At 48.2% G+C, this 13,777-nt stretch overlaps 1 protein-coding gene across 10 annotated transcripts in view; it reads left to right on the top strand.

Annotated features, from left to right (window-relative positions):
• The window catches only part of Phka2 (phosphorylase kinase regulatory subunit alpha 2), an 81,191-nt gene that overhangs the window by 66,416 nt on the left and 998 nt on the right, over positions 1-13,777 (top strand). For 2 of the 10 annotated variants that reach the window (XM_050164331.1, XM_050164333.1), the window contains exons 23-32: positions 613-769; positions 1,492-1,571; positions 1,771-1,849; positions 1,950-2,079; positions 2,647-2,748; positions 6,003-6,121; positions 6,981-7,010; positions 8,537-8,590; positions 10,908-11,078; positions 13,059-13,112. In XM_050164331.1, coding sequence (XP_050020288.1) covers positions 613-769; positions 1,492-1,571; positions 1,771-1,849; positions 1,950-2,079; positions 2,647-2,748; positions 6,003-6,121; positions 6,981-7,010; positions 8,537-8,590; positions 10,908-11,078; positions 13,059-13,112 — 976 coding nt within the window. The other 8 variants (XR_007595730.1, XM_050164334.1, XR_007595731.1 and 5 more) reach the window with 8 other exon arrangements.

The following is a 13,777-nucleotide window of genomic DNA, read 5'->3' as shown; positions in this document are numbered from 1 at the left end:
GTATCTGGTGACACCTACTTCCTCATGGATGGTGCCTTTCCACCCTTCCTCACATGGTGGAGGGGAGGCACAGCAAGTCTCTGGGAACTCTCATAATCTGATGGATTATGAGGATCTTTCTTCATGGCCTCCTTACTTTCCAAAAGCTCTACCGGCCAATACCATAACTCTGAGGTTAGCATTTTAGTAAGGGGATTTGAGGGGGACACAAGCATCCAAGGTATAGCAGTAAGTTTATGGAGTTCACCATGTTGCACTTAGTTTTCCATAATTCGTTTTCCTGATCTGTTGGCATTGCAGCAGTGCCAGGCCATGATCACATTCACCCAAATTACCTAGGATCATCACACACAAGACTTCTATCCCTTTCTCTGTTTCTTGATGCTGGCCTTCCAGAAGTCTGGGTGAGACCAGGATACCATAGTGATGTGTGCACACTAGGCTTTTGTTTCAAAAGACATGGCATAGAAATGTTTGCTTAGCCTGACCTGTCTTGGTGAGCCTCAGAGTTACTTAAAATGTCCAAATATTGGCAAAATTCACAGCAATCCATGTTTTAAAACAGCCTTGACAGTATGACCTTTATCTTTGTATTTTTCTGCCTCCTTTCAGGGGTCCCAGCTGGGATACCAATCTGTCTGGACAGCGTGGAGTCACTGTTCACAGTCTTCTCAGCGAGCTCTATGGAAAAGCTGGCCTAAACCAAGAATGGAGTTTGGTCCGCTACATTTCAGGCCTGCTCAGGAAGAAAGTAGAGGTCCTGGCTGAGGTCAGAATCTGCGTGCGTGCCGGGTTGTCCATTCTCTCTAGCCCCATGTTTCCTTCTTCTGGTCTTCTAGTTGTGGAAGCTCAAGGCAAGTGCCTCTTGTGACTCAAGGAACTCAGGGAACCTAAGCCAGCACTGGACAGGCCCTCTCCTGACTTCACTGCTCCAGAAGGAGAGGAGAGAAGAAGGAATTTTCAAGTTGATTAGTTTATTTCTTTCTTCACCACAGAAAGCAATCACATGAAACAAAGTCCTTATTTCTCCATGTCACAGTACAGTAATCATTAGTGTTTATATCCCTGAGGCCCTACAAAATCCAGAACCACTTCCTGTGGCTTTAAGCAAGTGTTTTTAAGATGCTAGTCATTGTTACATATGAATACTGAGGCGCTTGTTAGCTTGGAACACAGTGTGGCTAGTAACTCTAATCTTTGCTCTCTGAAGCCTCATCCCTGCCTTGTCCGAATAGCGGGGAGTCCGGGGTGTCTGCTCTAGTGGATGGACCAGGCCTGGGGCCATACCTGGGAGACACAAAGATTACAGGAATCTAGCCTACGTGGGTTGCTAAGACAGGGTTTTAGGTTTGAATTTCTCTGAAGGGCAATATGGATAATAAAGTTCATAAAGGCAAATTTCTGGTGCTGGTGGCACTTAACTGTCTCAGTTAGTTTTGCTAAATTTATATTCCTTTGTACACCTCTCCTTCCCGCACAAAAAATGTGCAGGCCTGTGCAGATCTGCTGTCCCACCAGAAGCAACTTACAGTCGGCCTGCCCCCTGAGCCCCGGGAGAAGACCATCTCCACGTGAGTCCTTGCTGGAGGTGCTCCCCAATCTGTAGAGGAACACAAAGAGAGCATTGCAATTGGGGAGCGGTTGCAGTGGCTTTTGGAAGATACTCTGTCACATGGGTGCTTGTAGTATAGAAAGCAGGGAACTTAAAGTGAGAGCAAGGTGGCCCTGCTCTGAGGCACCCATTTTGTGCGACCTGCTGCTCTTTCCTAGGCCTCTTCCCCCAGAGGAGCTCACAAAACTCATCTACGAGGCCAGTGGACAGGACATCAGCATTGCTGTCCTCACACAGGTCAGATGCTGATACAAGAAGGGCCTGCTGGGCCACAGCCTAACTCAGGGTGCCAATAGGCCTCTCAGGTTCCCTGAAGCCCTCTTCCCATCTGCACCAGGAGATCGTGGTTTACCTGGCCATGTATGTCCGGGCCCAGCCTAGCCTCTTTGCAGAGATGCTCAGACTCCGGATTGGATTGATCATCCAGGTGATGGCCACAGAGTTGGCTCGGAGCTTGAACTGCTCAGGTAAATTGTCATGGCTTGCCAACCCTTCCATCTCAGCCCTACCTCAAGGCCTTTCTGTGCAGAGAGCCACACTCAGGTGCTTCTAAATAGACTTCCACTCTGGGTGATCTTAAGCTGTCCCCGGTTCCTTTGTGAGAGGTGCTTCCTGTCAGGCCACATAGCACAACAACGTTCCTTACTGGGGTTGGCGAAGCAGCTGCCATGTTTTCCTGAGAACCTTTGCTGTACCTGACAGCTAAGCTCGAGTGATAGCCTCACTGTAAGATGTCACCCTCTACTTCCTAGCACCTGCACTGAGAGAAATAAAGATAAACATCATTTGCAAACCACATCCCAGCAGCAGGGATCAGTGTGGTGGGAAATTCTATGTCTAGGAGTTAAATGCATCTGTACTGACCTAAACAGAGGTGTTTGTATTTCCCAAGGATTAATGTTTGTCAGGCTTGCAGCACCAGTGAAGGAGTCATGAGCAAGGAGACCCACCAGTACCTTCTGTATCACCCTCTCCCACCCGAACTACCCACTACCAGCCCATGTCTGGGCCCCTTATAAGATGTTTGCTTCTAGGAGAAGAAGCCTCAGAGAGTTTGATGAACCTCAGCCCCTTCGACATGAAGAACCTCCTGCATCATATTCTGAGTGGGAAGGAGTTCGGTGTCGAGAGAAGCGGTGAGTGAGTGCTGTGAGGCCTTCATGGGGACCCACGTGCAGATCAGTACCAGCGTCCACGGTTCCCCTATAAGGAAGGGATGTGCGCTTCCTCTTTCAGTGGGATGGACTGGGGTGTGGGTGCAGGGTTCCTGCCTGTAGGGCCAGGGAGCGCCCTCAGAGGGTTGCATTCCTTTGTAGATTATAGCGGTATGTGAGCTGAGCGAACTGCACACCTTTGTACCCTGCATCTCCTGCATCCCTAAGTGTCTGGATCACAGGTCTGTCCTTACAAGATACCCCCTGTGGCCTGGCTTTTGGTTTGCATCATCAAAGCATTTGTAGCCAGGGGGTAGAAGGCAATGCTGGATGACCCATGGCGGCCGGTGCACTCACTGCAGCCCAGTGTTACTCATTTAGTTTTTAGCCATCTTGGAAATCTGCTCGCAGTGCTAAGAAATCTAATCACCCAAGTCCTGGTGTGCTTCTTGTTCCCAAATGTTCCCTAATTATAATTGAAGCAATTATCATTTCTCCTCATAAAAAAGCTAAATGATTTGCAGACACATTGGTGAATTTATTTCATCAAGCCAAAGAAACACACTGTGGGCTATCATTCTTTTTATTTAATAAGAAGGACACTGGGTACTTTGTATTTTTCCTAAGTGTGTGCCAGCTTCAGACAAAGCCGCATGGGGCAATCAGCTGTCTATTCGTGGTTTTCTGCTTTCTGGGGAGGAGGACTTGTGATCTGTACCCAGAAGTAATTTACAGTTATTTCAGGTACACAATCCTTGAAATGTAAATGGAAAGGATAAATAGTTAATGTGTTCGCTTCCTCATAGTAGTGTACATGGTTTGACAGGTCATTAAATGTAAAGCTATATAGATGCTTGCAAAACCAATAACTGAGGAATGTCATTTGAATGTCATAACGTGTCTCATCGTAAATAAGGACAGAAGACATGTTATCTTTTTTAAACGTAACATTTCTTCATTATCTTGTAACTTGTCTTAGTTAGGGTTTCTATTGCTGTGAAGAGACACCATGACCATGGCAACTCTTATAAAAGGAAACATTTAATTGAGGTGGCAGCTTACAGCTTAGAGGTCCAGTCCATTATCATCCTGTTGGGAAGCATGGCGGTGAGCAGGCGGACAGAAATGGTGCTGACTACATCTTGATCAGAAGGCAACTGGAAGTGGACTCAGACACTGAGCCAAACTTAAGGATATGAAATCTCAAAGCTCGCCCCCACAGTGACACACTGACTCCAACAAGGCCACACTTATTCCAACAAGGCCATGCCTCCTAATAGTGCCACTCCCTATGAGCTTATGGGGACCAATTACATTCAAACTAACACATAATTGTTCAGTTTTTATAAGCTAGGAAGCCAAAATTCTGACTAAATCCTAAAATTCTGTTTCCAAAAAACACTTTCCCTCAAACACAGTGGAGCTTCCCACACCCCATTTGGCTTCTGTTTTCCATTTCTTTGGTGCCCCTCCTCCTGCTTGACCCAGTTGGGTTCCCTAGAAAATGACCTTTGTGGTGGGCCTACAAAAGGAACAGTAGAATGGGAGAATATTGTGTGCAGATGCCCACAGGGGCCCCTATCAGGAGATCTTCCTGGGGCACCACAAAGACTGTTTAGGCTTTATCCTGAAGACAGATTTAGACCCAGGAGGATTCCAAGGGAATAGTAATAGGATCACATTTGCCTTTCAGAATAATCCCTTATGACCATTGTCTTAGAAACCAGAGAGAGAGAGAGAGAGAGAGAGAGAGAGAGAGAGAGAGAGAGAGAGAGAGAGAGAGAGAGAGAGAGGGAGGAGCTGGGGACAGGTTACTAAGTGCTGAGGCTGATGGCATATGGTAGAAAGAGGTATGGCCTTGTGTCGTGGAAGGAGCAGCCTTGCCCCTATTCTATTGTAGCACCATGCGCCTGGCTTTGGGAACTTTCCACTGTACCCCTGAGCTCTCTAGCCAGCTCAGCCCCTGCTTCCTCTCAGAGGCCTGGGTTGAGATCTTCTCCGTGCCCTGATTTCTGTCCATCCTGGATGCTGCTGCATGCATACCTGCACCCAAGCCGAGAAAAGGCCTGATGAGGGTACCACAGCAGTTGGCCGACAGCCACAGGAACCTAAGTTCTAAGCCCTTCAGTTGGCTATGCAGCAGTTTTGTCATTTTGCCAGGGACAGTTGGCATAGAGAGCTTGGCAAGGTCAGTATGGATCCTACACGTTAGTCAAGATGAACTCTTTAGAAAATCACAGATAGAATCAGGTGTGCGCCTCACTCTGAGATCAGATGTCATGCAGTCATTAGACATGCGAGAGAATGCGTGAAGCTGTGGAAGAACACTCACAGAATATTAATTGCTGAAACAATGAAGCTTGTTTGCATATTGTGTATGGATATGTCATGTATATAATATAAAGTTTTTCTTTGTACATATATGTGACATTGCATAAGGTAAAAACATGGATCCGGAGGGGAAAATTGGCAGGATAATGAGTGAAATGTCAACAGATGTTACTTCTGGCTTCCTTGGGTGGTCTCAGTTTTCCACAAAGAAAATGTGTTTTGGGTAAGTAAAAAAATAGTTTTCCAAACCATTTCAGTCAGCCAACAGTTTTCTGCCACCCTGTTCTGTGCCTGCTGCTCAACACTACCCACATGTGGGAGTCTGAGTGTAACTGGCCCCCCAGAAGCTCAGAGTGGCACAATCTAGAGGTGTGGCCTTGTTGAAGTGGGTGTGGCCTTGCTGAAATGGGTGTGGCCTTGTTGAAGGAAATGTGTCACTGTTGGGTCTGGCTTTGAGGTCTCTTGCTTAAGCTTTACTCAGTGCTTAAGCCACTTCCTGTTAACCTTTTGATCAACATGTAGTCAGCACCATGACTGCCTGCTCCCTGCCATGTTCCCCACCATGATAGTAATGGACTGACCGTCTGAGCTGTAAGTTGCCATCCCAATTAAATGTGTTCCTTTATAAGAGTTGCTATGGTCATGGTGTCTCTTCACAGCAACAGAAACCCTAACTAAGACACCACACTTTCACACAGCCCTTCAGGCCTCATGGTAAGCCTGTGCTACCTACCTTCAGCACTGTAATCCCAGTTCTGCTTGGGGCAAGTTAGGTGTTCCTCTCATCAAGTTTACAGTCAAGTAGGGAAGAGGTACGGGCCTCAGAAGCATGTTGTCCATGGTGACTCTCTCAAAGCAGGTGCGATAGATTCCCTAATAACCTCATTTGTGTGTTTCCCTTTCAGTGCACCCAATTCACTCCTCCACATCCAGCCCTGCCATCTCCATCCATGAGGTGGGTCACACTGGTGTCACCAAGACTGAGAGGAGTGGTATCAACAGACTAAGGAGTGAGATGAAACAGGTAAGAAGGCCTTAGCATGGCAGCCATAAGGGAGGGGTATACATGGTTCTTCTGCCAGGGCTCACCTCAGAAAGACAAGGGCATGAAGCTTTGACGTGCTCCTTGTAGAAGTTGTGGAATGGGAACACAGCCCTGTATCCCAGGAAGGTACCCTGTAGGCATTCACATGTGCTCATGCCCACCAATTGCTAGCCTTCGTGTGTCGTACATGCACATTCTAGAATAACCCCTTGTCCGTCTTTGTTTCTGTGTAGTCATGAGGATGGAGAAATGGATCAAAAGTTAAAAGCACTGGCTGATCTTGGAGAGGACTGGGTTCAGTTCCCAGCATCAACATGACAGCTTTTAGCTGTCTCTGAATCCATTCCTAGGGGCTCTGATGCCCTCCTCTACCTCTGCAGACAGCAGGCACATGGAGACAAATACTCATATCATAAGATAAAAATAATTTTTTTAAGAAAAGTGGAATAATGTCAAAAGACACAACCATTTCTCTACCAAATGTGTTCTTCATGTGAAATAGCCAAGAGGATGTGGACTAGGATAATCATGATACCTATATTTACTACCGTCCTTAGTTGTCTGCTTTCTAACTCACAGTAGAGAGCTTTGGAACTGACCCTCACAGGTCTAAAGTTCAATACCATTTCAGCCCTCATGTGCCTGATACTGAGCTAGGAGATGACCACCACCCACCCTGAGAACAGTCTGCTCATACACTAGTCACCCTGGCTTAGGTCTGTGAGGCAATAAAGGCCAGCCCCTGAGGTGCGAGCAGCTTGCCCTGGCTTATCAGAGGGAGCAGTGCAGCATCGTTAACTGGAAGCAGGCTTTCACCTCCTGATGTTTTTACTTGCAGATGACTAGGCGAGCTAGTGCTGATGAGCAGGTGAAGTGTCTTGTTCTGTCTGTCCTTCTCTGTGGTCGCTACATGCTCTTTCGGGCTTGAGCATGGAAAGGGAAGCTGCAGATACAGAGTGTGGATGGGCGCGTGGCGGAATGGCTCAGTAGCTCAGGCAGCCATCTCCAGAGACAGGGAGCAGGATGAGAAGGCAGGAGAGATGACCTTCCCTGGGCCTTTAAAAAATCCATTTAGTGTGGCCAGTTAGGAGCCATCATTTAGGGTGGCTCATTTTGTTAGTGCATGGTACTGATCAAAAGAATTCCATTTATCAAACTCAGCCTTTGTAAAGGTTCTTTGTGAAAGAGATGGCCTAGTCTCTGTCTCCACCAGCATTTCTGTTCAGAAAGAGGAATGTGCTCTGTAATCTTATCAATAGAGAGAATAAGGCTCCTGCCCTTTGCCTACCTGGGGAGATTTAGCCTCGGAAGGAAAAAAAATGTTAGGACTCTGTGTATATCACCCTGTGATGTACTTCTTCTCTTCAGAAAAAAAATGGGCATTTTTTTAATTTATAGATTTTTTTTTGAGATGGGAACCTCCATGCAGCCCTGGCTGTGCCCAAACTCTTGGGCTAAAGGGATCCTCATGCCTCAGCTTCTTAATAGGTGGGACTGCAGCTGCACACTGCCGCTTTGGATTCTTATTTCTAATGATTTACCATGTTTCTGTGACCAGAGAAAGTACATGTATGATGGCACATAGTGCAGGCTGCATGTTTCCTCAGAGCACAGACCCTCCAGAGTGTCTTATTTATGCTCCTTCTGAGGAAATGATTCTGCAAACATCTTCCTTTGTCAGCCACTCGGTGGCACCGTCCCTCTGGCTACCCACAGCTCAAAAGCCTGATCCTGGGTGAATGTGGGTGGCTTCTTCCATTTGGTGCTGCCCTTGCCTGTGATGGGGGTGAAATGATTACCTTCCTTCTTTGTTGTATTTATATTCAGTCAGCCAGTACCAGTTTTGTAGCTGACTACTCATATCAAGACGAGTGTTTGCTGGTGAAAATTTAACAGGTGTCATGGTGTTGTGTCTACTCATGTTTGCAAGCATACCACAGACCAGTATGCAGATTCAGGGTGCCATCTAGATTCTTAGATGAGGAGAGATGTTTATGGTCCAAGGTCATCAGCCTGCTCTCCACGTACATTTAACAATAATCTCGGGATATCCGTCAGAAGACAGGTGTTAGTGAAAGCTAGGAATATTTTGACCTCTACGGTTGTTGACAGTGCAACATAAGACATTAGCATGGCTGTGACTTTGGAACGTGTGTCCTAGTTTGCTTAGGCCTGCTCCACAAAGGAAAGGAAGCTGGTAATACTTGCTATTTAGAGCCAAGCTGGGCTGCAAGGGAGCAGTGGGCCTGCATCTGTCACTGCTGCTTAATCAGAGCCTCGCTGGGCCGCGTCTGTCTTCAGTCTCTGCTTCTCACGCTGCTGTGTCTTCACAATAACTGGTTGCCTCTCTTGATGTCACTGCACGTGACTGAGTCTGTTCTTTTTCTTTTGTAGTTCTTTCCTGTGGGCCAGGCTGTGTCCAACAGTTTGCATTCCTTCAAGTGTGCGGTAAATCTGTGTTGACATCGCTCCCCTCCCTGTGTCCTCCAAGTTCTCTTGTGGCCTTACCCATGCTCCCACCTCGTCCACACTTATGTTTAGGGTGTCTATGTGTGTGCACGTCTGTGTCTGTGTGTGCACGCTCGCACGTGTGTAAGGTCACGCGCAGTTTTGGACATGGAACTGAGGACCTCCCACATGCTAAGCAAACATTCCAGCACCAAACCGCCACAACCCTCATCCCTGACTTCTGAAGGTTTGAGTAAAGGCTAAGGCAGTAGTTCTCAACCTGTGTGTCACAAACTATTTGGGAAGGGGCCAGACAATCCTTTTATAGGGGTTGCATATCATTTATCATACCTGCATATCAAACATTTACATTATGATTCATAACAGTGGCAAAATTGCAGTTATGAAGTAGCAACGAAAATAATTGTATAGTTGGGGGTCACCATAACATGAAGAAGGGTCACAGCATTAGGAAGGTTGAGAGCCACTGGGTTAAGGGTTTTCAGTTGACACTGAAGGTATGTTCAACTGTAAGTTGGAGAAAATTCTAGAAAAGTTTAAATATTCTTGAACTGAAGTTTATTTGCCATCTCATGCTCTCAGATCTTGGCTTATAAAACTCAATATAGTGGGGTAGGGCATGCTTACCTTACCAACTCCCAGGGGTTTCTAGAGTTTTCAAAACCCTGGTTCTATGCCCATTCCTTGATTGTTTTGCAATGCTGAGGTGGAACTCAAGGATCTGAGCATGCTAGGTAGGCGCTCCACCACTGACCCACATCCCAGCCCTCCTGCCTTTTTATTGAGTGTTGAGCTGCTGCCCCGGGGCTAGCTATCATTTTCTACTCTCTGGCCCCAGCTGAGCATGTGGCCCTAGCTCAAGTGGAGGCCTAGGAAATGTTCTAATTGCAGAGACGAGTATGAATCTGCCTCCCAACGCCAGAAGGAGAAAATCAGCTGAGTCACTGATGAGTGTGGCTGTAATTACTTTTATTTGTAGCTAATTGTTGCCTTATTTAAATGGCAGTAATGAGCCCAGCAGAATAACCCAGCCTAACTAACTGCCTCTTCAAAATAAGATCTGTTGAAGTCAGAGTGAGTTCTGAAAGAAGGATCCCACCTCCTGCCCTGCTAGCATGCTTAATATTTGGATTTTATTTTTAAACCTTCAAATTTGATGTTGCACACTAAGAAACAAAAGTGCCAAACAGTCCAAACAAAAATGTATGAAGCGATCTGTGTTAACCTTGTCCCAACCTGAGGGGTCTCTCCAGGGCGCATCAGTGTGACTCCCATACCTCATCTCTGCCTGGTGGAAGGCCCTCCTCCATCCTGCCCCCAGGGGTCAGCAACCCTCCAGCCCTTCCCTTGTAGAGTCTCGAGAACTCTAGCCTCCCACAAGGAATTAGAAAGCTGCCACCCTCTAACCCTGGTCAGCTGGTCCAAGCTGAAGGCCACCATAGCCTAGCCTTAGAAGAAAACTCAGGACTAAGAGCAGGACAGCAGAAATAAGGATTGGAAGGCAGAGGTAGAGACCCAAAAACCAAGGACCCTCCCTGCCACTAAGCAAGGCTTCCTAGTTGACTTTCTGCCTTCGCTTCCTGGTCCTTTCTCCCTGTATAGGCCTGGCATTCTCTGTTGTATTCGTCATATGGGGAGGTGATGGTCACTTCCTTGTGGCACTGCTGAAGGAAATCAGGCCCTTGGGCCTTTGCCCCCACCCCGGGTTGCCTCTCCTTCCCACCCAGCTCATTTTCTCTGAGACCACCTCTCCCAAGTACTTGCTTCCCTTAAAATAGACTTTGCATACCTGGCCAGTGACCTCTGAGGGAGTGGCTTTCTGGATGACAGATGCCCTCTGAGCACTCATCACAAGCAACAAGGAGTCTCAGGGGTCTTTGTGTCTTCACTGAGTGAGTGGCAGCAGATAGCTCCCTCGGGGAAATTATGTCCCCAATGACGCAGATCAACTGGTGGCGCAAGCACAGGGTATAGGCGGCCTCAGTCCAGGTGCTATCACAGCGGCTCTTAAGCTTGGCAGTGCCAGCCGGATGGCAAAGCCCACACCTAGATCTGTTTGGCCTCTGTCATGTGAGTCCAGCGTCTCCTGACATTATACTCCTTCTTAGGGCCCGGGAAGAACTACTGGAGCAGAACATGAAAACCTAAAGCCAACATCAAGTAGCCAACAGTGTGCAGTCCAAGAGCCCTGTGCCCCTGACTGGGTGACATGTGGAGGCAGACTCTGACTCGCTTTCGGAGCTGGCCTCCAAGGTGGGCACCTGCTTCTGAAGGCCAAATGGTGTCTGTCTTGCAGAGGTCCAGCACCCCATCATCCCCAACGGGCACATCATCTACAGACTCCGGGGGACACCACATGGGCTGGGGCGAGCAGCAGGGCCAGTGGCTACGCAGAAGAAGGCTGGATGGGGCCATCAACAGGGTCCCCGTGGGATTCTACCAGAGAGTGTGGAAGATTCTTCAGAAGGTGAGGTGGGGGCTGAGGAAACATAGACTCAGGGGAAATGAGCCAGACTCCACCTGCCCTCAGGAAGCATAATGACCATGCCAGGTAGCGAGAAGCAGAGGGCTCTAGAACATGTGGCCCCAACCTTGAATGACTCAGCCTGGAGCAAGGGCTCGCTGCCTTGGCCCTATGGCATCTAACACTAGGTAACTCTACTATGGTACTGTATTGTGCACAGTCACATAGGAAACAGTGTCTGCCTACTGATTGCCAGTGGCATCTCCTGGCCCAGACACGGCACCAAAAGTAGCCTCAGACATTGTCAAATGGTCCTGCAAGACACGACAAAATAGCAACCCTGGTTGTGTGCAGCCAACTTTGATGTAGATTAGGATCATAGAAAACTAAAGATAGACAAAAAACAGAAAGAACAAGGAAGACTTTGACCATAAATGGTGCCATAGAGGTCCTGCGGCATTAACTCTGGATCTGGCTTGAGGCAGACACACATGGCACTCATATCATTCAACAATGTAATGGAGCCCCTGCTGCCTGCTAGGTCTTGGGAGTACAGAGAAAAGATTCTAGCCTCACTCCAGGAGCCATGTGCCCTGAAGGCACACTCTCCCTCCTGCCCTGGGCTGCCCCTGTTTCCACGGCTTGACGGTAGAGCCCCCAGAGCCCCCACTCCTTAGCCAACTGCTCCTGTGGCGGTGAGATAGGGGCTGTGCTTCCTGCCCATCTGCCTAGAGGCTAAGATTTCATCCCAGTTTGAAGTTTGAAACTGACAGGAAGTGACATCCACAGACTACACTGCACCACACATACACCTGAATGCAAGAGGGGCCTGTCTTAAACGCCTGCTGCTGAAGTCGGGGTAGCATGGGAAGACGGGGCCTCTTTGTTCCCTACGCCCCACAATCTGTCTTCTCACACATTCATACTCCCCAGGCTCCACCAGAGCTTGCCCTGCCTCCCTCATGGAGGGCAAGTAAGCCTCATTTAAAGGCTCTGCAAAGCAAGACAAATTTCTCCCCCTCCCCCATCATTACATTTTCGCTCGTTTCACAGCAGGAGAGGAAAGAACTGCTATAATCCCAAATGAGAACACATGCCAGCTCCTTTGTGAAGTCACAGCCCACTGTGTCTTTCTGCAGCAGGTGCCCGGGGCCAGCCACAGAGCTTCAGTGCCTATGCCTTGTCGGCCAAGGTCTTGCTCAAGATACACTGGGGGGGGGGGGCAGAGCAGGTATGCCCTCTGAGCCTGCAGAGGCCCCAGGTCGACCCTTCAAGATTTTTGTGGGGAGCCCTCGGGCCGATGTAAGAACAAGGCAACTGTTGCCAACTGGAGGGTAAAAGATGGCCATTCTTTGAAAATCTCCTAAGTCTTCTTGGGGCACCATACACTTCCGGCTAGACTTTCATTGGCCCAATACCAAGATGCTTTTCTTATGAAAAAGCAGCATTTTGTATTGCGCCCATTGGTATTTATATACATGGGTGTGCGTGTGTGTGCATGTGCTCCAGCCTTTTGTGATTGGTGCTTATTATAGAAATCTCGAAAATAGATGGCTGCAAAGGCGCAGGAGCCTAACTTCACCAATGGGAGCCATGAAAATCTCCCTTCATTATGGCACCAAAGGGGGCCTGGCAGGCACCCTGGCCTAGTTGCCAAGTGCAATGCAGAGTCTCTTGGGAGGAGGACGCAGCAGCTCCCTAGGACATTGTTCCTGCACTGATCTGAAAGATGCCTGCTGGTCTCCCTAGAATTGTTCCATCGAAAACACAGCCTGTGGGCAGTGAGAACAACACTCTAAAAATAACCATGACAGTCTGGCATGTTCCAGCCCTCGTGCAGATTTCCAGGGCAAGGAAAGTGTGTGTGTGTGTGTGTGTGTGTGTGTGTGTGTGTGTGTGTGTATGTACACATGCATGAGTGTGTGAGTAAGCATACACTTGGAGTTTTCTGGAATCTGACTAAAATATCTGTTCTGCTTCTAGTGCCATGGTCTGTCCATCGATGGTTATGTCCTCCCATCCTCAACAACCCAAGAGGTAGAGTAACAAAACCCAAACACCAGCCCCTCCATGGCTTCGCCTCCTGACTGGTTCTTCCTGGGCCTCCCAAGTTTGCTCTGTGTAGCCAGGCCATCTGTAGGTCTGATTACATCAACCACTTCACCCTCAAACTGGGCAAAGGTCCTTTCCTGCCACCCTTTCTCTCTCACTGCCCTCAGCATACCATTCACAGACTATCTGGGCCCTTAAAACTCCATGCAGACACTATCCCACACACGCTAGACACGTGCAGGGGCCACACCACCCACACGCTGTCTTGCCTGTGCTCTATTCACCTCCATGTATTCTGGGGTATCTTTAGCCTTCCAAGCAGGAGGCACCACGCCTTGCACGTCCAAGCATTCTTTAAGAGATTTTTGTCTTATTTTGTTTTTTACCCTGCCCAAGGTACCAGACTTTATGCCACAGGGAAGTTCTCTTCTTTTTAAGAGAAATAAGAAATGGTCCCTGTTCCCTAGAAGTCACAGTCCAGTAGGTAGACAAAAGGAGCTTGAACAATGCCAGCTGGCTCTTGGGGAAAAGCAGTCAGCCTCTGCTCCAGAGAGCATCTGTTAGAGAGTCAAGACAGTGTCCAGAAGCCAGGCAGCTCTTGAGCCTCATGAGCCCCAGCAGTGCTAGGGGAAGCCTTGTCTGTCCCAGAT

The sequence above is a fragment of the Alexandromys fortis genome, unplaced genomic scaffold (genome assembly GCF_014885135.2).
Source record: "Alexandromys fortis isolate MF-2015 unplaced genomic scaffold, M_Fortis_MF-2015_v1.1 scaffold_147, whole genome shotgun sequence".
In the NCBI taxonomy this organism is placed as follows: Eukaryota; Metazoa; Chordata; class Mammalia; order Rodentia; family Cricetidae; genus Alexandromys; species Alexandromys fortis.
The sequence above is the reverse complement of the archived record's forward strand: the minus strand, read 5'-3'. Positions and strand labels throughout refer to the sequence as shown.